General features: G+C 47.9%; 1 protein-coding gene across 1 annotated transcript in view; it reads right to left on the bottom strand.

Moving 5' to 3' along the window:
* The window catches only part of pparab (peroxisome proliferator-activated receptor alpha b), a 35,319-nt gene extending 9,393 nt beyond the window's left edge, over positions 1-25,926 (bottom strand). The window contains exons 1-3 of the mRNA XM_035427651.1: positions 25,722-25,926; positions 5,890-6,132; positions 2,845-3,002 (exon numbers count right to left, since the gene is read on the bottom strand). Of these exons, the coding sequence (XP_035283542.1) occupies positions 2,845-3,002; positions 5,890-6,097 (366 nt within the window). The 5' untranslated portion in view covers positions 6,098-6,132; positions 25,722-25,926. The remainder of the gene's footprint in view (positions 1-2,844; positions 3,003-5,889; positions 6,133-25,721) is intronic.
* Positions 25,927-26,404: the final 478 nt, after the last annotated feature.

The following is a 26,404-nucleotide window of genomic DNA, read 5'->3' as shown; positions in this document are numbered from 1 at the left end:
TTCTCTGTCTGTCGCCCTTTCTGCTTTCTCCCCGTCCAAATAAAGCAAGAAATAAAAAATAAAAAAGAGGAAAGGAGGTCAGACTGGCTGCTCTCTTTTTTTTTAATAAAAAAAAAGAGGTAATTAGCATTTCCAGCAGAACCAGACCGCCTCTGCACTCGACACGGTTACGACATTCTGCACACGAGCGCAGTCTCACAGGAGCACGCCAAACAGCCCAAACACGCCAGAGGCATGTTCCGTGCACGCCGAACGTCAAACCCGCTTTTAACGAGCCCGCGGAGACAACGTCGCACGCCCCCCCCCGCAGACAACGAGACGCTCGGATGCCAAAACGAGCTGGCGGGCTAAACATAGCCGCACGTGTGTGTGTGTGATCATTTCCATTGTGAAGAACCCCGCCTTCACCAGATACAGTGCGGCTAATCTGTGACTCGGTGGTAAACAAAGTCAAAAGGTCTCTGGGACGTCTCGAAATGCGCGGTATGAGCGAGAACGGCCAGAATGTCACCCCTTCTTGTTCGGGGGGGGGAGGGAGACAAGGTTAATGGGCCATCATAACAACTTAGTCTGTGTACTTACAGTCAGGTCATCCAAAGTCAAGTCCAAAATAGAATCAGACGGTTGGTCAGTAGGGAAGCAGGCGGAGTTTTCTCTCGGAGTAGCCATCTTTGTTTATAGAGCTGAATATTATTACAGAAGCAGCTCGGGTCATGTATCTTATTCAAAGTTACAATAGGACTGCCCCAGCTTGGGGTCCAAACCTGCAACCACTGAGTTACAAGTCCAATTAACTAACCGTTTAACTACACTGCCACCAAATTATAATTAGGCCACGTGTATTGTGGATTGTTGAGTTATTTCCTCTTACATTGCCCCTGTTCTGCATGGAGAGAGGTCATGTCAATAACACTCAAATATTTTTTTGTTCTTTGAATATTTTTCTAGCCTTGATTTAAAATTTTTTTTTTTTTTGGACAGTCCACTTGTAATTCTAGGTTGCTCTCATTGCCGTACAACCAGAAAAGCACAGACAGGTAAGCACAGGTGCCCAACTGACCAGTGGGAGTAGGGGGGGGAGGGGGGGGGGTCACTCTTGCAAGCTGAGATAAGGAAAATCCCGCAGATCGGAACCCCCCCCCAATCCCTGGGCGGCACTACAGCCAATTACGCGTCTCCCTCACAGTCGCCACGGCTACGATGCGGATTCTGTTCCAGGCACACGCCGGAACGCAAGGTCTTCGCAGGGTGAGCCAGCGAGCGGGACACAGACGGCACGCAGGCTGTTCAGGCGTGAACTCCGTCCACCGCGGAGAACGGCGACAAGCTGGCGTGACGAAAACAACAACGTTAAGCGTAGCCTGGCCAGGGGGGATTCAAAATACAGCTGAGGAAACCAACAGATTCCCCCTGCCTGGCCTGGCTTTCAGGACGTGAGAACATCTTTCCCTTCTCTTCGAAGGGACACAAGCACAAACCAGGACCCAGGGTCACCACTGGAGTAACACCCAGAGTGAGGGGACGGCCACAGATTCTGGAGGGCGACCAGATATTCAGCTCCGGCGATCTTAACGTCAGGAAGTTTTGGTCAATCATAGAGACACAACTACACGGCAGTTTACAGTGCTGTATTTACAGTACAGAACATCCTTTGGCACATATCCCTATAATCATTGCTTAATGAGCGATAACCTCATCGTTTTCCACATTGACAATAGTCATTTCAGATAAAGTGCATTCTGATTAAGCAAGCCAAAATCTGCAGTCAGTGAATCATCCTCTTTCTTTCTAAATGGACCATAAATATGAATGTCAGTCATGACACATTGTTGTTATCCGTGAACATCACTGCATAACACGTTTCAACAACCATGCCCACAAATCAATGTGCAAATATGTAATTACTTATCGTCAAGTCACTGCACTTGCACAACGTGAGGAGAGTTAATGTACAGTATGTGTCTTTAGGCTGTCCTGGCACAGCGCCACTGGAAAACTAAACTACAGGCAGTACAGGTATGATCACATGGTCCTCCTCGACTGTTTTTAAACCTTTTAATGTAGCGAAGGTGACTGCCCCATTCCGACCTGGCTGAACCCAGACACGGGCCCCTCCCCTCCGCGCTGGAACATAGCGGTCATGTAAACAGAGACGCCACGGAAACAGCGTCAAGCCCGTCAGGCGAACTCACGCGCTACTTGCGGCAGCGCAGTGAGAAACAAGCGTGTCACCTGACCGCACAACGCACTAAATGACACACTGCCCTGAACGCCACACAGATGACCCAGCGCTAGCCTACCATGCTGTGTGATCACGCATTAAGTCTACACGCTGGTTCTCTACAGTGCGTAGGGTCTACACGCTGGTTCTGTACAGTGCGTAGGGTCTACACGCTGGCCCTGTACAGTGTGTAAGGTCTACACGCTGGTTCTGTACAGTGCGTAAGGTCTACACACTGACTCTGTACAGTGCGTAAAGTATACACACTGGCTCTGTACAGTGCGTAGGGTCTACACACTGGTTCTGTACAGTGCGTAGAGTCTACACTCTGGCCCTGTACAGTGCGTAGAGTCTACACGCTGGCTCTGTACAGTGCGTAGGGTCTACACACTGGTTCTGTACAGTGTGTAAGGTCTACACGCTGGTTCTGTACAGTGTGTAAGGTCTACACGCTGGCTCTGTACAGTGCGTAGGGTCTACACACTGGTTCTGTACAGTGTGTAAGGTCTACACGCTGGTTCTTTACAGTGTGTAAGGTCTACACGCTGGTTCTGTACAGTGTGTAAGGTCTACACGCTGGTTCTGTACAGTGCGTAGGGTCTACACGCTCGTCGCACACTCACCTTGCAGCCCTCGCAGGCGTGCACACCGTAGTGGTACCCCGAGGCGCGGTCGGCGCACACCCTGCACTCCAGGGTGAGGGGACCCGACGGGAACTCCTCCTGCCCCGCCTGCCCCCCGCAGCCCCCCGAGGAGGGGCTGGAGGCTGGAGTCAGAGCATCTGCAGGAGACACAACCACACGCACATTAACACACGCATACACATGCATCAACACAGACACATGCGCACACACACGCACGCGCAGGCACACACAGATGCAGACACAGACACGCACACACACATCAACAGACACACACACACACAGCACACGCACACACACACACACGTGCGCGCATGCACACACAGACACCCACACACCCAGACACACACACATTCTTCTGCACACAAGTACAAATTAAGAGGCATTTGCGCATGGTCAGCTGTGGAATATTTAGTTTGTTTCCTGGAAGAGAGGGAGTGGAACAGAGGCTTAGACAAACATGAAAATTACTCAAATGAAAAAAAAAAAGTCAGACTGTAACAAGTGTAAACATAGCCCTGAGGAGCTCTGTGGTATTGGCAAACCCAGCAGTGCATTCTGGGAGTTTAAAAACAATGGAAATTCACTACCATCCCCTCACTAGCGACCAGTCCTCACCTGCCTGCACACTTCACAGTCCGCAGCTAGCTGGCCTTCCATATCCCTGCCAGGGCCTAAATAAAGAGATGTGTAGCATAGCTGCACACTGCACCGGAACAATGTTTACCCTGCGGATTACTAACGGATTTTCTGCCATACGACCTCGGCATGCTAGCCACACCCAATATAAGTGTAGGTGATCAGGAGTTGGATAAACGCCCAAACCTTAAAATGGATGACTAATAAACGGACACTGGCTCTGTCGGAAAATGACGCATTAAGCAACCGTTGTCTTGTGTAACACACTGGAGTCTGTAGCCACAGGGCGCATAGAAACTCTCAAAACAAAATGGTCACAGTCCACTGCCATGAGTGCGCTGTGTACATGAAATGTCCGGAGGTCAGAATCATTTCAAACGGAAGACTTCGTTCTATAGTTCGGTCAATACTCTAGGCAGCGTCTTGCTGAATGTCGAAAAAGAACAACTCTGGTCCCTCTCCCTACTACAATAACAAAAGTAAAAAAAATAAATCTGCCAAAACTAGCCAGCCAGTTCACAATAGTTAATCAACACCTAGTAATCAAAATTTCCCCCTAACTGATTTATAAATGGTCATTTTGTGCTCCACAAAGTTTACAGTCTTATCTGCTACAATGGAAAGGATCTAACATTTTAGGAGTTTATATGTAACTGTTAAAAAATTATGCCACAGGGGCTTTAATAAGGGAGGAAGTGAGAGAGACGGTCACAAGGAGGTTTAAAAAGAGAGGGAAGAGAGAGGAGGAGGTGAGCGGAGGAGAGGGAGGATGGGTGGAATGAACATCTGCAGGCGGGACGGCGAGATGGCGGGACGGCGCTCTGTACGGGCCTGTCCCTCCCGCCGCTCCGCATTTCGGCTGTTGGGAGAAGCGTGTCATCCCTCAGATAACTGAGGGGTAGCGAGGCATTCACGCGGCAACACCCCCACAGGGGCTTTTACAGACACACACCCCCCCCCAAAAAAAGATCTAAAAATGCACTCTTCAGACGTTTGCAGATTCTCCATGATATTATCACCTTGGTCCACCGCACGTCTTAAAATTCAAGAATCAGCAACAAAAATGGAGAGGCCTGGGGCATTAAAACAGTGGGACAGGAATTTGAAGAGTTATGTCAGTAAGGGCAGTCCTGCTGTTAACCCTCACCTACAGCTGTGGGGAAAGGCTTGGGTTGCAGAGAACCAGAAAAAGATTCATTGTTTTTACTCAGCTACCAAACGGTCTGCAAACGTTTTTTGGCTTTGGCAGCGACTGCAGGAAATCCACTGCGTATGAGAACAAAAAAACCAGACGCTTAAAATACAGGTGTATAGGTTGTTCTGCCCGACTTTCATGCAGGTGAACCAAGGCGAGGGGAGCGCCAGGGGGTAACTTTCAGCCCCTGCACACGATCTCAGCAACACACCTGGCCCTCCCCTCAAAAAACCCCCACAGAAAACAGAAAAGGTGCATGTGCGAGACTTGGGTAACCCTAATCCCAACAGACTGTGGATGGTGCCGTACTGAGCAATGTGTGTACGCGTTGGAATGTATAACAATATATGAATGTGTATATGAGTGTGTGTGACTGTATCAGTGTGAACAGTAGCCTATATGTTCATGTATTTCAGTGTATCGGTGTGTGTGTGTGTGTGTGTGGGTGCGTATGCATGTGTGTGCATGCATGTTTGTGTATGCCCAGTAAGTGTCTGTGCGCATATGTGGGTGTGTGTGTGTGTACATTATATATCTGTGTACCTATGCGTGTGTATGTGTGTGCATGCATGTTTGTGTATATACAGTATGCATCTGTGGGTGCATGTGCATGCATGTGTGTGTGTGTATGTGTGTGTATATGTGTGCATGTGTGCGTGTGTGCGTGTGTGTATGTGTGTGTATATGTGTGCGTGCGTGTGTGTGTGTATGTGTGTGTATGTGTGTGCATGTGCGTGTATGTGTGTGTATATGTGTGCATGTGTGTATGTGTGTGTATATGTGTGCATGTGTGCGTGCGTGTATGTGTGTGTATATGTGTGCATGTCTGCGTGTGTGTATGTGTGTGTATATGTGTGCATGCGTGCGTGTATGTGTGTGTATATGTGTGCGTGTGTGCGTGCGTGCGTGTATGTGTGCATGTGTGTATGTGTGTGTATATGTGTGCGTGTGTGCGTGTGTATGTGTGTGTATGTGTGCATGTGTGTATGTGTGTGTATATGTGTGCATGTGTGAGTGCGTGCATGTATATGTGTGCATGTGTATGTGTGTGTATATGTGTGCATGTGTGCATGTGTGCGTGTGTGCGTGTGTGCGTGTGTATATGTGTGCATGTGTATGTGTGTGTATATGTGTGCATGTGTGCGTGTGTGCGTGTGTGTATATGTGTGCGTGCGTGTGAACAGATACCGTACCGAGCCCAGCGGAGCCCTCGGACCCCGAGCCGGTGCCGGAGGAGGGGTACTCGGGCACGTCGAAGGAGCTGAGTGCGTCCTCCTCCATGGACTGGGAGAGGTCCTGCAGGTCCTCCATCCCCTTGATAAGGTCCCCACAAAGCGGGCTGCCCAGCACTGAGTCCTCCAGAGGAGAGGGGGCGCTGTACTGCCTCTGCATGTCCACCATGATGGGCTGGGCCCAGGGCCGTCTCACTCATTAGACTGCAGAGAAGAGAGAGAAATGCAATTAAAACATTTATTTTTACAAACATTTTTGCGATTTATGATGCATGATGAAAGTTAAATAAATTGAAAGGGACAGAGAGAAGGAAGGGGACAGAGTGGCACCATGAAAAAAAATGGAGAGAGACAGTCAGATTGACAGATAGACAGAGAGAGGGAAAGAAAGAAAGAAAGAAAGAAAGAAAGAAAGAGAAAGAGAACAAAAACAGAATTCCTAAATAAACTAAATCCCTAAATAAACACACTCAGAATAGCCTCCCTGTAGATGAGTCAGAATTTGAGATTCAGAGTGAGTAGAGGCACAGACAGTTGGGGCTTTCCATTCTGAATCAACCTCTCAGTTCAGTTAATCACTGTTGTAACAGAACCTGTCGAATGGAAAACCTTTCTGGTATACGGCCATACGCTCGGCCTCAGTTAATCAGTTCAGGCGGCGGTTCGGGGGTTAGCATAAATGATTAAACGTTGTGAAATAACAGGCGCATTCAGGTGAAGCAGATGATGACAGCGCAGCAAACCGCTCGCTTTTTGCGGCAGCTTGACTCCTCTTCAGCCCACACACCCGTTGGCCAACGCGTTTAAGAGCAGGTGAATATCCCCGAGCAGAAAACGCCTCGTGTTACCGGCGGTTTACACGAGGAAAAAATCCAAAATCAACCCGTTCTGCTTGGGAAAGAGCGAGCCTCCAGCCAGGACACGCGCGCTTTCTGTGTTACATCCACCCCAGGAGCGGCACACCCTGTGTAAGTATTACTCAGTGAAAGCTCAGCCGCTTCCTCTCGTCTCAACAATAGAATAAACGTTAGTGCCAAAGATTGTACTCATAAACATACTCAGAGCAACATAGTCACTGGTGACAGGCGGTTATAGTGGCCTGGCGTAAACTTTAACTCCTTCGTTGGATAACGCTGTGAGCTGTTCTTCTGGAAGCACGGAAAGGCATTTTGTGTGAACATCTTCGCACTTCAGGATCCCAAACTGAATATCGTACTAACTAAGGCACTGGGATTTCCAAGCTTCGAAACTGCTACCATGCTACGGGCTTATTAATATCATGCAAATGAATACAGAGAATCGCTCCAATAACCATTGATGGATAGTGAAAACACATCAAGCTGTCAATCATGGAAGATGCACCTTTGTGCGGGGTATATAGTTCATTCATCCAGGTGAGTCCCATTGAGATAAAAAAATCACTTTTTCAATGGACCCCTGGGGAAGACGTTACAGCATAAAATACAACATGGCACATTGCAAAAAAATGATATCATATAGCCTATCTTAGGTTTGCTATTTATCATTTTCCATTAATCAATTAATCAGCCAGTGGGTGAGCTCAATCAGCTGATGTTGAAGTTTAAGAGCATGTTTTTCACTAAGAACATCCTCTCCTCACCCTATCCTCCCATACACCCCATCTCCCCCCCTCCCCCCGGCCACCTGTTCAAATGAATTTATATCAGTAATTTTGCTGATTCAGCAGCGTGCACATTCAGAGGAGATATTGTGCTCCTCAGAACACGCTATTACTGGATCCTGCTTCAGCTCAGTCACACACACATGTGCGTGCATGCACACACACACACACACACACACACACACACCAACACAATATCTTTGATATAAACAGTAAACAAGACAGGCCCCAAGACTGATCCTTGGGGTACACCTTCAGTAACATGTAAAAATTATGACTGAATATCGATATTGCTAATTTTTGCACACTGAAATCTGCCAGACAGGTAGTTTTGGAACCATAATCAAGCCTCAACATCAGTAAAGAATGATCCACTGTATCAAAGGCTTTGGAAAGACCAACAAAAAGTGCAGTGCAATGCTTTGGTTATCCAATGCAGACACAAGATCACTTTAAAAAGAGAAGTAGCAGTAATAATGCTATTTGCGACCCTAAAGCCAGATCGAAAAGAGCTCAGCATGGAAAATCTAGACAAAAATGTCTTAAGATGATCATTGACCAGTGATTCCAGAATCTTTGCCAGACGTTATATTGCCATTTTACAATTCAGCATTCCCCACTATAGGCTAAATCCATTCAAATCCACCCAGAATTAAACTTGCGAAGGGATTATAGGGTGGTATTGACACAGATCCCTGCCCTAGTTAATGTACATTGACCCATATTTCGTTATTTAATTTCGCCTCAGACGTTTTACTCTCTGCAACAATTTTTAATTAAAATAAAACTTCACCGCAAATGAAAAATAAAAACAAAATGTACACTATATAACTAAATGTATGTGGACACCTGACATCCAACATCTCATCCAAAATTATGGGCATTAATATGGAATTGGTCCACTCTTTGCTGCTATAACAACCTCTAGTCTTCTGGGAAGGCTTTATACTAGACATTGGAGCATTGCTGCAAGGATTTGCTTCCACTCAGCCAGACGAGCATTAGTGAGGTCGAGCACTGATTGGACGATTAGGCCTGGTTCGCTGTTGGCTTCCCAACTGATCCCAAAGGTGCTGGATGTGGTTGAGGTCAGGGCTCTGTGCAGGTCAGTCATGTTCTTCACAACGTTCTCAATGAAACCATTTTTATATGGACCTCGCTGTGTCCCCAGGGGCATTGTCATGTTGAAACAGGAAAGGGCCTTCCCCAAAGGCACAGAATCGTCTAGAATGTGATCTTATGCTGTAGCATCCAGTCTGCACTGGAACTAAGGAGCCTAGCCCAAACCATGAAAAACAGCCCCAGACCAAGGGGTGTCCAGATACTTTTTTGTCGTCTAGTGTATTTTTTCTGAATATATTTTGTCATTAACTGGGGAATGGGGCATATTAGTCACTCATTACCTAATATATCTAATGGGGCTACTGGGACCAGTAGAACTGCAAGGAGAGGAGCAGAGTGAGCCTGGAGCAGCCAATCAACACAGAGCCTGTGAGGTGACCTTGGGGTGGGTCAGCCAATCATAATGAGGACAATCTCATCACAGTGTATTCTCAGATCCCCCCAACACACAAGCACTCTGTCTCTGTCTCTCTCTCTCTCTCTCTCTCACACACACACCTTCATTTACATACACACACACACACTCTCAGTCACAGGTGCACACACACACACACACACATACTCAGTCACACACACACATATACATACACACGTACACATGCTCTCTCTCAGTTACACGTATGCATATGCACACACACACACACACACACACATACATACCTAGTCACACACACACATAAACACACTTTCAGTCACACGTGCACACACACACAGGAGCAGCCCCGCACTCCTTCATGCTGACAGTGCCCCCTGACAGTAATTACATTATTTTAAGATTACAAATGGGAGTGGGAACATAATCCTGGACTGTCGCCCGTGTGCTCGTGATGAAATGAGAAGAGGGGAAAAAGCATGTGCAGCCTGCCGCTGCTATCAGAGGCTAAAGCTCTTAACCCTTCCCCTGCTCCAGTGTTAAAGCATGCATGCGTCTGCAATGCTACTGCTATGAGGGTGGGAGCGGATTCCATTTCCATTCAGTCAATTCAGTAAACCAACTGAAATTCAATCTGTGAATGGAAAAAATGGCCATTATGTTCCGTGGGCATTTTACAACTGAATTCAAGTACATTTCATTAATTGACAAAACTGAAATAGAATTTAACCAGACTTCAAGTCAAACATTTTTTATATTATTATTATTATTATTATTATTATTACGGTGCCACATTCCTGGTCCAAATTACATATTGAGTAGAGAAAAAGAAAGACATTTTAACTGTAAGATCAAAAATAAAACAATATCATCCTTTTGGAGAATGCAGTTAAAACATCACTGAACGTATCTCTGGTTACAGAAGGATGGATAAGACTCAGAAGAAAGCGCATTTCTATTGTTCTCTCTCCCACGCTCTTCCAAACACACGCTCATCCATCCATACACACACTCATCCATCTCTGAGACTTCCCGCTGCTGTCGGACAGCTCAAACACACAGGCGGGAAGGTCAGACAAAAGCGGGACTTAGGGAATCCCAGCCTTAGGAGAGGGCAAGCCGGTTCATTCAAACCCGGGGCCAGGGTCACCCCCCCCCCCCCCCCGCCGGGGTCAGCGCGTTCTTGAGCGCAATTAAACGGGAGGAGCGAGGAACCGCAAGGTCACCGCGAACGCCGCGTCCTCCACCGCGGTGGGGGGGGGGGGGGGTGGCCCCCGTCCCCAGGGACCAACAAAGACTCTCCTAGATTAGCCCCGCCGGGATCACCATGACGATGACAGGAAATTCGATACGGGGGAGGGAACCCATTTATTTCCAGAGCGCCTGTTTGCAGGGAACATCACTCACGGCCATGTTTAAAAGCACGACTTGGCCTGACCGAGTTACAGCAGTACAAATTATTCACCAGCTGACCAGTGTCTTATTAATTATTTGTAAAAATGAAGACATATCTATGGCATAATATCTATTACCTCCAATACAGCACAGTGGAGGTGTGAAGGTGATCTTATAGGTGGTACTGCAAAGGGTTAATCCACGAAGCTCAGGATACAGCCACCTCCATGGAGCTCAGTGTTGGCTCATAAATAACTGCTCAGTATTTATCAGATCAAATTTGCCCCATATGATGCCCCATATGATCATATTTTAAATGCCCCATATGATCACATTTTAACTATGCCAAACAATCACATTTTAGCTGCCTCATCCTATCATATTTTAACTGGCCCATAAGATCACATTTTATCTGCCCTGTACAATATTTTAATTGCCCCACAGGATCATATTTTAACTGCCCTGTACGAACACATTTGAACTTCCCCGTAGGATGTTTTTACTGCCCCGTATGATCACATTTTAACTACCCAATAATAACAATATTATTATTATTATTATTATTATTATTATTATTATTATTATTAATAACTTTAGTTATATAGCACCAATCAAAACACAGTTAAAAGTTCTTCATTCATAAAAAACCCCAGCTGTTTGTGGTACGTGGAGCATGTGTGCCGCTGAGCTTGCATTAAAAAAACACCAAAAATTTTAATAAAAAAAAATTACAAAAAATTAAATCAAGAAAAATATTTTTTAACTAACTCAGTGATGCAAGAATATGAAGACCGGATGTTACAACAAACAAAAACAATGAGATCTGAATCAAAGCTACCTAGCTAGTTTTAAAACAATTTCATTTTTAAAATAGAATGTAGCCAGAAAACCCATACGATCACATTTTTATGTTATATTACTTGGCACATTACATTATAGCCATCACATTACACTTCTATACATCACCCAGCAAACTAAATTACATCCATTACATTAAATTGCATTGTGCTTCATTAGATTAAGATCACCGGGCGCATTGCAGTACAGTCATTAGCTCACATTACGAAGCTCGTTACCTCACGGTTCCCAGCTCACAACACTCATTTCCATATGTTACAGCACACGTCCATGCAGCAGACACTCACCCAGGGCTACTTACAAAGCCAAACACAGGCGTGCGCAGAGACGGTTTACAAGAGAAGCCCAGACACCACAGAGGCATTCGCGAAGGAGAGGCACCAGAACGTTCCGCACTTGTTAGCAGAGATGTCGACCCCAGGCAAACGTGCAAATACCCTGTCATCATATCCAGAGCAAAATTAGGTTAAGTGCTCTGAGCTGCTTAGGGGAAAGGAGACCAACGACACTGCCTAGGATGGGAAAGGTGTGTGTGTGTGTATGTACGTACACAAGTGTGTGTTGGGGGGTCATTTGTGTGTATGTGCCTGTGCATCGGTGTGTGCACACGTGTGTGTGTGTGTCTGCGTTTGAGTGTCTGTGTGTCAGTGCGTAAATGTGCATGGTTGTGCATCTGTGCATGTGTGTGTGTGTGTGTATGTGCATGCGTGTGTGTCTGTGCATCTGTACATGAGTGTGTGAGTCCGTGCACATGTGCAAGTGCATGCGTGCATATGCATGTTTGTGCGTCTGTGCATATGTGCATGCGTGCGTGCATGCGTGCACGTGTATGTGTGTGTGTATGTGTGTGCGCGTGTGTGCGTGCGTGTTTGTGTGTGTACAGTGAGACTTTCTGGCAGTATACCAAGGACAGGACGGCATGTGCTTGGACCTGTCTCACTCAGGAGCCAGGAGCCTGGCTGGAGAAACAGGGATAAATGCAGTGTGTCAGCAGGAAAACAGCTGGAAAACACACAGCAGCCAAGAATTCCGCCCGTGAGCCTCTCAGGACGGAGCGCTCACTCCCACTCACCTGTCTTCGGTCGGAAAATTTCAGCCAATTCAGCAAGTCTAGGTTAAGGCCTGATAATTCAATGTTACTGGTAAAATGATACGCTCATTGTTTTCACACAGCTGGATATTTACTGAGGCTTCAGAAGATTCCATTCAGGTAAGCTTTGCTTAAGAGTACGGGATTTGAATCTGTAACCACAAGGTTGAGTGGCAAGCTGAATTAATCTAACTTTACACCCACACTGAGTGTTTTTCTTACACTAAATAACAAAACCATTTTCCAGGAACAGATTCCCAGGTGGGGCACTGACTTAGTATCCGTGAGCCTGGTTTTGAACTTGAAGCGCTTCACTGACATGTCCAGCTGCATGTACACATGAAATGTAAATGAAATTAGCCTACGTATCTCCCTGGGCATCTGCATGTTGATGCCAGGTACACACAGTAAAATGTGCATATAAATACCATTACATTACAGGCATTTAGCAGATGCTGCCCTAGCGGGGAATCAAACCTGCGACCTTCAGGTTACGAGACCAACTCCTTGCCCACTATACTGCACTGCCGCCCTAATACCAGGTACACACAGAGTGTAAAATGTGCATGTAAATACTAGGTACAGGCATAGTGAGAAAGGTGCATTAAAATACCAGGTACACACATTCAGTTTCCTAGTGTCCTCCACTAGACCAGCAGAGCAAACGAGAGGTCTTTTAACCGGACCCCGGTTAAAGTTTAACCGCGTCGCGCCGTGGTCCGAACCGCCGGCACGCCCATTCCCACGGGTGGCCTCGGCCCGGCCAAGGCGGGCCCGGGCGATCAGACCATCCCGCGCGGCCGGGCGGATCGGCCCCGGCCCCCGCCCCGCCCGCCCGCCCTGCCCTGCCCTGCCCTGCCCTGGCCCGGCCTGTTTGCTCTCAAGGGGCCCCTCTCTCCCTGGCCCCGTGTTTACCGTGACCGCTGCGCAAACACCGCGCCGCACTTATCAGCGAGCGCACACACACACACGCACGCCGCGGCCGCCAGAGTGCTTCAGCCGCCGCGGTTCCGGATCAAAGTACACGACGGGGGCCGCGCCGCGCAGGGCGCTAGGCCGTGATTCAGCCGCGCCGAGGCTCCGGAGCGCTCCCACGGGAAAAGCGCTCGCTCAGGGGGTTAACCCTACCCCGTCCGCCCCCGGCGCGCCGTCCGAAAACCTCCACAGCCAGCTCAGGGCAGAGGGGTACAGCTCCGTTCCTGGCGGGCCGGAGAGGGAGCTGCCCTTTGGTCCGGCCTAGTATTCTGGTTTCGTTTTCTGAACAGCTGTGCACGTCAGCGCTGGATAGCAGATACGCGCGCCTCACCCCTCTGCCTTGAGCTGGGCTCGGTAAACACGACGCAGCCTTTAGAAACTGGCCGCAGCGGGTTTCGAGCCGAGCTGGGGTGAGGCGTGTGACTAGGCGACAGCAGAGGAAGTTCAGTCAGGGGTGACAAACCACATAAGGCTGAGACTGACTGACATAACATAAGACCGATTTACAAGCACAAGAACACGGCAGTGACGCCCCCCCTCTTCCGACACTGCTATAAGTTCTCACCACCACTTGTGTCACCCCTACCGAACGCGCACTCCCGCTAGGGGACCTCCGAGACCCCAGAGCGGGAGCGGCAAGCCGCTTCTTGCTTACCCGCCACTGACGCAGAAGGAGTCACAATGACGCTGGAGATGCCGGAATGGACAGGGAAGTGGTCTGACGCACCACCGCGAACATCCGCCCGTGCGATGTAACCCCGGAACACGACGACCAATAAACAAAAGGAATGCATTCCAGGGTAGCAACACAGATGTTTATAGCTCTGACAAACAAGCCGATTGTCAGCTTTCATGAGAATATATATGCCTCTCTCTCATCTCCACCTTTGCCCCCACACCTGGCTCCAGCACTGTGATTACATCAGAGGCAGGAAATGGGAATCATAGAGAACCACGGTTACAAGCCTGGAGGGGAGAGGGAGAAGGAGGAAACAAAATTAAAATTGTGACTAATAGCGTGTCACAGGGTCTTCCTGGCTCTGCAGGTCTGCTGTGACATCACAATGCAGTTGCTACGGAGGGTAGGGTAGAAGGAGGGTTTCAGAATGTTCAGTTAAGAATTTTCTAATCACATATTCGTGATCTTACGCTTTAACCCTTTAAAGAGTAGGTTCTTTGGAATGTTTTTCCAAAATCCTAATCCAGTGTTCTGGAACTCATTGCTTTCAGGTGGACGTTGTTACATCAGCATTAGAATGTTCAATTAAGAAATAAGAACATTGAAATCACACATTTGTGCTCTTTCACCTTAAAGTCAGACACCTTTGCCAATCTACTCTTTCAGGGGGAAACTGCATCAGGTCTGAAGACCCGTCACTTTATTTTGTCATGACACTCATCTGATGTAAAATGTCCACACACACTGTCTGGTAATAAAGACAAATAAGACAACAGTTCACCTGAGAAATGTTGGACTAGATCCAGAAGTTCCCTCTGGGAAAAATTAAGCTACTCCATTTCCATTTTCGATTCTATTCTATTCTATTCTATTCTATTCTATTCTATTCTATTCTACCAACATTTTTCCTGTTTGACAAGCAACGTACTGTAAAAGCAGCTGCCATTTCTTTGAAAACACTGCTTGGTGAGCTCAATGCAAGGAACAATCGCACGCGTTCACTTGCAAAATCAAAGTTAACGACGAATGATGATCGACTCCGGTCAAAAGATAAGCAGAATCCATTGGTTAAATATTTGTTTGGACACAACTCTGGCGCCCTCAGGACCTGGGTCACAGTTCATTTAATCATATTGGACTTATAAGGACAAACGCCGGTTGAAACCAGTTCACCATCCTCCACAAAAAAAAAAAACGAGATCTGGGCTGAGGAGGTCACATGACGGCACAGGACTGCCAGCGCACGCGTACCGCGGGGCCCAGGCTCACTTTCTGTACGGCAAGATGTTTTTTCTTCCCTCTTCCTCTCCCTCTCTGTGATCTCTTGCTCGCACTTGGCTCAGATGTCCAGCACATTTCCAAATCGGTCAGAAGCGCTCAAACCCTCAGACTCACGGCCCACAATTACGCTCAGTACAGGCATCCATTTTCGGGTTATCCACCAGGAACGCTATAATGCACTCAACCGCGCTTTGTGACAAAATACCCCCCAAAACGCATCTATAAACCACAATAAAAATGAGGGGGGGGGGGGGGGGGGATAGGGGGGTCGAAGGCTGCTCTGCAGGTGGCACAGGGGTATACTGTACACCATGCAAAGAACAAGGGCCACGACTACATACAAGGACACACATTTTAAATGTATTTGAGCATTAGTATGCACATATGATTTTGCTATTTGTACACATGTATTTGAAATGCTGCGGTCCCGGCCGGAGCGAAGCGGCGATGGCCGCTCAGGGTTTCAGCAGGGCAGCGTAACGATGCGGTCCGCCCGGAGAAACGTCCGGTTTGCGCGCCCAGACCGCGCTGCCGACGCCGGGATTCGGCGTAGGCTTTAGCGGTGAAGCTGCAGTTAGAGTTCTGCGCGGTGGAGCCCAACCAAGAGGCCAACCGCGGTCACTCAGCGGCTACTGGTGCTGAAAATTCCCAGACCTTACCCATACAATTCCCAAATCCGCACAGCTTCTGGCTCTGTCTTTCAGTATAACATTCCCAAACCCACCCAAGATTCTAGGCTCTGTCTTCCAGTATAACATTCCCAAATCCACCCAAGCTTCTAGGCTCTGTCTTTCAGTATAACATTCCCAAATCCACCCAAGCTGCAAGGCTCTCTTTCAGTATAACACTCCCAAATCCACTTTGCTTCTGAGATCTCTCTTTCAGTATAATATTCCCAAATCCACACAGCTCCTGGGCTCTCCCTTTCAGTATAACATTCCCAAATCCGCTGAGCTCCAGGCCTCCCCCCCCGTCCCCCTTCCCCTACGCAGGCAGCTGCAGAGGCTCTAGTCATGTGCTCCGCTAGCAGGGCGCTCTTAAGACAGCAGACACTCCGTAAGCACCGGGAACGCAGCCGCAAGCCAGGGGTCATTTTAGGATAGGCACGGGGCCTACGCTATATCTGGCAGCTCCGTGAGCTGAGGGGAGTAAACTACAGGGCCCAACAGGCAGCGGTGGGGGGGGGGGGGGAGTGGGGGGACTAACTGGCTGCACTCCAGGAGCCTGGGTAAGGGGGGGGGGGCTGTGGGGGGGAATGGGGGGAAAGGGGGGGAGCTGGGGGGTGGGGGGATTCTGTGCAGCGATGTCCTTGCTGTTCAGGTCATGAGTGGCTCTTTCCTGCCACCATTTCCCCTGCCTGCGATCGCAGCCATGGGAGTCGGAAAATATGCTAAATTCAAATTCAATAACAAAAGAGCTCCTCTCCCTTTGGAGACAATTACAGCATAAACAGCCTGTGCGTGTGCATGTGTGTGTGTGTGTGTGCGTGCCTGCATGTGTGTCTGTGTGTTTTGTTGTGCCTGTGTGTGTGTGTGCGTGCATGTATGAGTGTGTGTGTTCTTGTGTGTGTGTGTGTGTGCACACGTGTATGTGTGTGTGTGCGTGCGTGTTTGTGTGCATGTGTGTGCATGCATTTGTGTAAGTGCGCATGTGTGCATATGTGCATGTGTGTGTGTGTGTGTGTGGGGGAGCATAAAGTCTGTGCCAAGTTATCTGGAGCTAAGCTAGGAGAACACACTGCATGGTTCCTACTGTGAAACAGCTGTGGGGGTTCTGCTACGCTTTCTCTATACCCCCCACCCCACCCCAAAAAACAGACAGGCTGGATTACAGTCACCCCCCTCCCCTTGTGGTTGGATGGAATTGTGGGAGGTGAGACCGGAGAGACTGAAAAACAACTTAGTGCTGTCATGTGCTCCACAAACCATCATTTTCCCTTCTACATCTCCTGCTACGATGGTTTTCCCTTCCTCTTCCACACACACAAGCACACACACACACACACATACACACACATACACACACACATACACACACACATATATAATTTGGCCAGAAAAGGAATTTGGCTCTTTAAAGAAGGGGGAAGTTGAGGCCTGTCTCGTTCTCTTACTGGTCTCCTTAGTGAGTGGGGGTTTATGGGACATGTTCTCTTCTTTCACTGTTATCTCCGCAGATGAGGTGGCCTGAGGAAGCAGGTCAAGTGACACGGAGATTACATCACATTGACTTCGCGAGGCATTCTTATCCGGAACAGAACGCGTTCCTGGCGGCACGGTGCGTCTCGTCTCACTCCTCCGTCCACTCGAACCCGCAGCAGAGCCTGCTGCCATCACGGAGAGAGAGAGAGAGAGGCAGAGAAAGACAAAGGAAGAAACAGAGAGAGAGAGAGAGAAGGAGAGAGAGAAAGCAAGGGAGACAGACAGACGCAGGCATGTTTGCACAAACAAGGGGCTGTCGGATCTGTGTCTGTCACACTGCCCCAGGCCACGCCCCCGCCAGTTACAGAGGTCAAAGGGCACTAATGCTAACGCTCGGCCAATGGCGCTCAGGTGGGATGTGTGCGCATTACCATTAGCTCAGACAATCTCCCGAGCCACAGCTTACGCTAAGCCTGGGGGCGATATCTGGAGCTCACACAGGCCATTAGGGGTTAAAGTCCTTCACTGGGGGCAGCGAAGTGGCTCGTCCCACTAAAGCGCTCGGTTCGAGCCCCAGGAAGGACGCTGTTGTACCCTTGAGCAAGGTGCTTAACCTACATTGTTTCAGTATCTTGCTGTATGGGCATAATGTAAATTCAGCACCAGAGGGGCCAACTGACCAAGGCCAGGGATCAAACGGCCGCCTGCAGTCAGACCGCTCCAGTGGCCCGTGCAGCAGACTCCTCGGACGAAGCGACTGCGCATGCGCGTCTGCGCTCGAACGCAGCGACTGCGCATGCGCGTCTGCGCTCGAACGCAGCGACTGCGCATGCGCGTCTGTGCTCGAACACAGCGACTGCGCACGCGCGTCTGCGCTCGAACACAGCGACTGCGCATGCGCGTCTGCGCTCGAACACAGCGACTGCGCATGCGCGTCTGCGCTCGAACACAGTGACTGCGCATGCGCGTCTGCGCTCGAACACAGTGACTGCGCACGCGCGTCTGCGCTCGAACACAGCGACTGCGCACGCGCGTCTGCGCTCGAACACAGCGACTGCGCACGCGCGTCTGCGCTCGAACGCATCGACTGCGCATGCGCGTCTGCGCTCGAACACAGTGACTGCGTCCATACAATTCTAAGCTGGGAGAAAACGATGACATCAAAATTTCTACAAAAGTAATCGTGCGCAAACACTAAACAATGTGCGCACGCACATTGTTTTGTGTGCACATGCATTGTTTGGTTTGGCGAGCAACAGGATTCAGGACTGTGAAAAACGATACTACAGGTTATGTTACACAGGAATTCCACAGGCCAGGAGCGACGGGGCTATAACCCTGTCCCATTACTCACAGCCTGGGGGCTAGCGGACAAAACGCTCATTCGCACCTACAGAGACAGACCCTCAGTATAACAGCCAGGAATGGAGGAACATCTCCCCACCTCTCTCGGTCGTTGGGAAACTGCGTACGACAGCGATGTAGCTACGGCTCACGTCCGACCGGTCGGCTTCAGGAGAGGCACGAAGTTCCCAACGCGGTTTCACACCTTCTTATGTTACACAAACACTCTGCCATTTTGCGAGAAGCGTTCAGTTTCTCAGGTTTTTCATCGATTCCTGCCAACTACGCCCAGTGAAAGAATGTTATATTTACTTAGAGGCAAAGTAGACAGGAAAGGTTGGTCAGAATTGATTCAAAACTGGATATTTATGGGTTCTGTGGTCAGCCGTCATTACATGGAAGGTTCTGGGAAGTGTCTTTGTTTCCTGAAAAACCCTAAAAACTGCATGTGAGCAGCTAAGCGTTTCTGTGACACATGAAGGCTCCTTAAAGGGTAGCAGGATGGAGCCATCTGTCACCTGTCAGAGGGCCGTGTAGTAAGGCCAAGGGAAACATTTCGGGAAAATTGGGGAGGCCCTGAATCACCGTAGGACTTGTGACTTCATGTCCAAGCCAGCTGCAGAAGCACGGCACATGCTTTTACCCTCGCTGCGGCAGGTCATACCCTCCGCTGGAAACGGGTAGCGAAACCTGCTAATCCTGTTTCACCAAGAAAAAAAACTGCCTACCTGCCTACGTGCCTCTCTCTCTGTTCTCTCTCCCTCTTTCTCTCCCCGCCCCCCCCCCCCCCTCCTCTCTCACCTCTGTCTTTTCAACTGAAATTAACAACGGGGCTCATTGGAGGTTTCAAATTCCGGGTTTCAATCACATCGCCGGCAGTGAAATTCGAAACTCGCACCCTCCCGAGAAAAGGGACGGATTGTCTGGTCGGCGTGCGAGAAACACGTCCCCGCGTGTGCGCTCTGCTCAGAGAGGGAAGCCGCCGCCAGGCGTCTGCACACCTCGCGCTGCACAGCGAGGCTTCTCGCCAGACACGGTGCTAAAAAAACAAACAGCCGGGGGAACAGGCAGCGACTCTCGTTCACCGTGTCAATCACAGAGCGGTCTGAGCGAAGCTCTGTTCGAAGCCGCAGATCAGCCCTCCCCACAAAAGCAGCTGCGCAGGACGTACGCGCTCTCTTTCACAGTCTGCGGCCCCGCTGGCCCAGCTGCGCGGTTGCTGCACCGGAAGACTGCTGCACGTGCGCAGCCGTTGCAGTCAGACTGCAGGAGAGTGAACTCGACACCGACCGCGTCCTCCAGCAGAAACCCACCACATTTGCAACCTATGGGGGCCGGTTCTTTATCAAAACTTCTTTACAATAATAACAAGCACTTTATCTATACTGCATATAAAAACCAATGATATTTGTGGTGCAAGGTTCCCATATAGCAGCTTGACTTTCGCAGGTTATTCACAGGAGTCTTATCCAGCCGTTTGGTTTTTTCAGTCACGTTTTGTTTCCCCCCCCCCAACCCTCTAGTTGACTCGGTCATTGCAGTGTGCTAAGAAAGCAGTAGCTGACATCACATGTTCCAGAGGAAACTGGGGTGACAATAAAGCAATAAAATCCGCTGGACACAGGAAAGCAGGGGACAAAGACTGTCCCAAATGGGGGGGGGGGGGGCGATAAATTATTGAACTATATATTATTTATCTATAAACATTTCAGCCATATAAGCTGAAATACTGGTGGTTCTGGGATAATATAGGCCTGCTGGAATTCTCTGAGTCCCATGAAAGAGTCAGAAAATGTACGACCGCACCATACCCCCCCACACCCCCGCACACATACCCCCCACACCCCCGCACACATACCACCCCAATCCTGTGATCTGCCTGACCCCTGTAGCCCTTCGGGTTCCGGACCAACAGGTGTTTAAAGTGCCGAAAACGTGGCTCGCTTCTGTCTACTTCCTCTGGTTCCTCACGGGGACTCTTAAGCAAGGTGGAATAATTTATTATTATCCAGCACTGAACAGCTGAGACAGAGAGGGGGAGACCCTGTCACAGTGTTTAACACACGCGCGCAAACATATACACACATATACACACACACACACACACACACACACACTCACACGCGCACACACACACACACACATGCATGCACGCAAATATGCTCACAAACATTGTTGTGGGTCCACATAAAGAGACATGGACAGGAAGTGGATTATGATTCACAGGAACTTAATGGTCAAAATGAATGCTCCGTTACTAAAAGAATGTGTCTGTGTTTAACCTGCGCGACTCACCCTTTAGAATGCACTAGAAAGCAAAAAGCACCAGGAGAGCACAAGAGCCCATTCCCAGGACTTACAATTGGTCACTGGAACAACAAGGCAAATATTAGGCTTATGTCATCATATATGTGACTCAACCAGCGCACCAACCTTGAACACAAAGACAGCTTCACGTGGCTTTGTCGGGGAAAAATACGGTGAGTCAGTTAACACGGGAAAGCTGAAAGTTAGTTACATAACCCATTTAGTACAATAAATGTAAGAGGAGAAGGGCTAAGACCTGGCTATTCAGTACAAACCCATGTGAGAAAATCCGGACCCCCCTTCCCCCGACCAAACTTAAGTTCAGATGCCACTTGTGTGTTACATAAACTATGTTAGTGTCCTACGGAAGGCCAACGCCTGGACTACAGACCCATCAACAACATCCCCGATAACACCCCCCAGCCAGTTGAAAAACACGATAACAGCGATGCCAAAATTCGCGGGTAGTGTTCCAGGGATCCCCTGCCCTGGTCCTGGAGAACCACAGGCTCTGCTGGGGTACCCAACCCTGTTTTCTGGAGAGAGCCACCTCACCCCACCTTAAAAGTCAGCAATACACCTTGAGAGTCAGCAATCAGTACAAATGAAATGGGTGGACTTTGCACACAGCAGGATTTTGTAGCTCAGGCTTCCCAGCCAATCGCAGTAAACCCAACTGTAAGTATTAAGCCGCATCAGTCACGCTCATGAGGCGAGGTGAGGCCATGTAGCTGTGTGATCAGCTGCTCTAATTGCGCTATTCAGCACCGGGAGAGTGCAAAAACAGGCAGGCCCATCTGTAAAGACGGTCGAAATGGCACGACCGTAATGAACCGCAAAGTAACTGCTCAGGATGGGTTCAGTGACACAGTAAATGAACCTAAAAACCAAGGGCTGTTTTAGTAGCAGCTATGTAATAGTAAAGTTTATAATAATAATCGAGTGTATATTTAAACAAAGAACCAAGCAGCAGAGCGAGTAAAAAGACAGTTAAAACCCTATAAAAGGGTCAAATGCATATAGAATCCAACATTTGGATATATGGCCAAAATAACCTCATTACTTGAAGTCAGAACCAGCCGATTCCTGAACTCCAGATCTGTGTGTTGAAATAAAGAAAACAGACTGATAAGGAAACGGTCTCCTCTCCATCCATGATAATGTCTCTGCCCCACCCCCAACCCCACCAACTGCCAATTGCATCCACAGGAACAAATACGGAGTCACCTCCATATTTCTACAATTTCCCCAGCTGTTTACACAAGTGTTGACAAATATGTGGACACTGTATATATAAGCCATCATTTCATAAATAGATACATCCAGTCCATTTTAAGCTTAACCCCAATACAAGTACATTCACCACAACCTTACTCAAGCTAAACCCAAGCTAACGTGATATGAGCTTACAGTGCAGCGCGTAGGTATTTGAACAGTGACACAATTTTTGATGTTTTGGCCCTGTACTCCAGCACATTGGATGTGAAATTAAACAATGAATATGAGGTTGAAGTGCAAAGCGTCATCTTTATTCAATTTTTTTTAATTAATTAAATTGAATTAATTATTTTATTGAAGTGTATTGACATCCATATTGGGTGATCCGTGCAGGAATTAGAGCCCTTTTCATATATAGCCTAGTTTGCCCATTGTAGGGGATCAAAAGCGATTGGACAAATAAACAATCTTAAATAAAGTTGTCGTATTTAGTACTTGAATGTAAAGCCTTTGCAAACGACGACTGCCCGACGTCTGTGACTCATAGACATCACCAGATGCTGGGTATCTTCCCGGATGATGCTCTGCCAGGTCTGGACTGCAGACATCTTCAGTTCCTGTTTGTTTCGGGGGCTTTTTGCTTTCAGTCTCATCTTCAGCAAGTGAATCACATGTCCAGTCGGATTCAGAACAGTCGATTAACATGGTGACAGATGCTCCACATCTTGCCCCTGAAAAACTCCTTTGTTGCTTCAGCAGAATGTTTAGGGTCATTGTCCTGCTGTAAGGTGAAGCACCATCCAATGAGTTTTGAAGATTTCGGTTGGATCTGAGCAGATAAGCTGTTTATCTTCACTTCAGCATTCATCCTGCTGCTGTCAGCACTCAGCAGTCACATCATCAATAAATTGAACTGACTCAGTTCCAGTGGCAGCCAGACCTGCCCAAAACATAACACTACCTCCACCACGTTTCACAGATTTTGGGGTGTGCTTTGGATCACGAGCAGTTCCTTTCTTTCTCTACACTTTCCTCTTTTCCTCACTTTGGTAGAGGTTAATACTCATCCCATCTGTCCATAAGACACTGTTCCTGAACTCTACAGTTTTTTATGTACTTTTTAGTTAACTCTAACATGGCCATTCTGTTCCTGAGGCTTACCAGTCGTTTGCATCCTGCAGTGAAACCTTTGAGATGGTATTGGTGTAGTCTTTTCTTTATTTTAGTTTTTGACACCTCTGCACCTACATCCTGCATTGAAAGTATTCTCCTGTCATTCACTACAGTGGTTTTCCGTGGTCTACCAGGTTGCTTGCTATTTCTGAGTTCCCCAGTGCGTTCTTGCTCTTAATGTATCCATTGATTTTGACACACCCAATGCTTTGGCTATGTCTCTGATCAATTTTTTTTCTGATTTTTCAACCTCTTGTGGTCTGTTTTACTGTCATTGACACTTTTCTGGTCCCCATGCTGAGAAACAATAGAAACAGACTCCAAATGCAAATTCCACACCTAGAATCAACTCCAGACCTTTTATTTGCTTCTTTGTGCACAAACTAATGATGCAAAGACACACAGCAGACCAAAAAACAGCTGAGCAGACAATTGTGCAATTAAAGCTTACCATCCGCACTTTAACCTTGTATCCATTGTTTTTCTTTTTTTAAATACAGAGCCAAAACAACAAGAATTGTGTCATAGTCCAAATACTTAAGGACCACACTGTACCGAACTCTGCACAAACCACCAATCCATTTGGATTAGCATAACTTTACGTGCAACAGGCCCAGAAAACTGAAGTGTCACAGAAATACCATTGACATGAGCTCACCCTGAAACTGCACGAATCATGATTCACGTGACCTTGTTTCTGTGGTCGAAGTGCTGAGAGGACAGTGTGAATCTAAAACCGGTCTGCAGGAGACGGTTGGTTTGCGGCCCTAATCTTGAGTTCCTGACCATGCATCTGCAGAGTCTCCTACACACCCGACACAAAGCCCGATAAAACGATCAAAATCATTAGTCCTCTCCAAAATTAAAGAAAAGGGGGAAAGTAAATTAATCTCAAATGTCCTCCAGTCCGGACAGTCTAAAATACATTCACCAATGGCTATGAAGCTACTGCACTCCCATAGCGCAACTAACCGCTGTCCAGTTGCCTGTATTACTACAAAGCAGGATTACTCAGTTAGCTGGCTAACTGCACGGAGTAAAACCCGGAACCGTACCAAATCTGGAACACGGACTGAAGTAAAAAGAGCTGTTCTGGGTTTTACTCAGTTATGCAGTTATCCAGCTAAATCAGTAAACCTGCTTCGTGAAACACCCCATTGGTATCTCAGGAGGACTGAACACCAGTGATGATGACGTTGCCCCCCTCACTGATGACGATTCATTTGAAGTCTTTTAAGAAGGGTCATAACCAGAACGTAACCGAACACCACGCGGGTAGAGAAGGGGAATCCCGCGGGCGCTCGCGGAGAAAACGGCGCCTTTCCCCCAAAAAAAATCTGGCGTGGCGATGACCTAAATTCACCCCATTTTCGGATACAACATTACCGACGGGCAACGCCTGTGCATTAGACCTGAAACACTTCTGTGGACGATGTATCTGAGACCCTCCAATGTGAAATATTGTATTAGCCTACTGCAACCATACACATGCATTCTCTGTGTTAAAAATTTCTACATAAAAATAACGACACACAGATACGCGTACAAAAAGGAGCTAATTCAGCGTTATACATATTAACATGAATGCGTGGTTCTAAACATCTGCAAATACATGAATTACGCCGCAATCTGTGTATGTCTCCAACAAACATGCGTAAAAAACAACACTTGGACAAACCGAAGACACTGATATCTTTACACATTGAATGGGAGAACAAAATAGTCTCAAAATGTTGACGTTGCTGTGGCATGTGTGCAACTAGCAAGTGTGCTGCCGACAACCACTGAATTCAGTAGGATCGATAAGAAACGCTATGAATAGCTAAGCGGGTAAGCAGACGCACTGTTCACACGTTCTCTGTGACAATACTGGGACTGAGAATAGATTTAACAGATGTAGCCAGCTAAGGTTACGGCAACGGGTGGATCTGACTGATACTCCGAGCGTGGCCACGACAAGTCTGTAATTACTTACATAACAATTAAGATAACACGCTAAAACCGCCAAGCAAGCCAGTTGCAATTGTGGCTCATTGATTCAAGAGCACGCTGGCCATGAAACGTAACAAAATTTCTAAATAATTTCTAAATAAAATGTTCAGACATTGCTATGACATTGCTGAATACGTCAACATCTGAAACTAAAACTGAAATCAATCACCGCAATAATCTTAATTTAAAATATGAGTCACTACCTTAAAGAGGGCTGGCCGATTCGAAGCCGCCATATCGTCCGGAATCGCGGTGGACTGCAGCGCTGTCAATGCCTACATCGGCAGGACCGAGAAGAAGGGGAGGGAAAAGCCAGTTCCTCACAGACGGCCTTGTTTGTCTGAACAGCAGTGCCGCTGTCAAAATCCTGCACTGCAAGCGCTCCCTGTCCGTCGGAAGTGACGACATGATTGACAGCTTGAGGGATGAACGCACACACCTACTGACACACCTATGATTTCAGCGAATGGAACGCGAGCCGTTTTCCCCTCGCGCAGGACGCCCTCTACATTGACATGTTGCTCGCGCAGTTGGTCGGGAAGTTAAATGAAAGGGACAAGAGCGGAGATATGCAGTCGAGCCCCATTCATAACCAGCCCACGGTGTTCGTTTTACCCACACCATTCAGCATGTTAGAGACTGGGAAATAAAAATGGAGGTGCTTTAATGACGGACAATCTGCATTAATGCTTCTCTGGAGGCAACTGGTACTTGCATCGCATGAGAATGCTTATTTGAGAGAAAACATTACATTGTAATGTTGCAAGATGTGTGTGAAAATGGATATTGAAACACCCCACTATATACAGTGAAATTATAATTTATTGTCCACCTTCTATGCTAACATGGTCTCTTTACTTCTGTTTATACCTAAACATGAAACTGT

This window comes from Anguilla anguilla, chromosome 7, assembly GCF_013347855.1.
Source record: "Anguilla anguilla isolate fAngAng1 chromosome 7, fAngAng1.pri, whole genome shotgun sequence".
Classification (NCBI taxonomy): domain Eukaryota; kingdom Metazoa; phylum Chordata; class Actinopteri; order Anguilliformes; family Anguillidae; genus Anguilla; species Anguilla anguilla.
The sequence above is the reverse complement of the archived record's forward strand: the minus strand, read 5'-3'. Positions and strand labels throughout refer to the sequence as shown.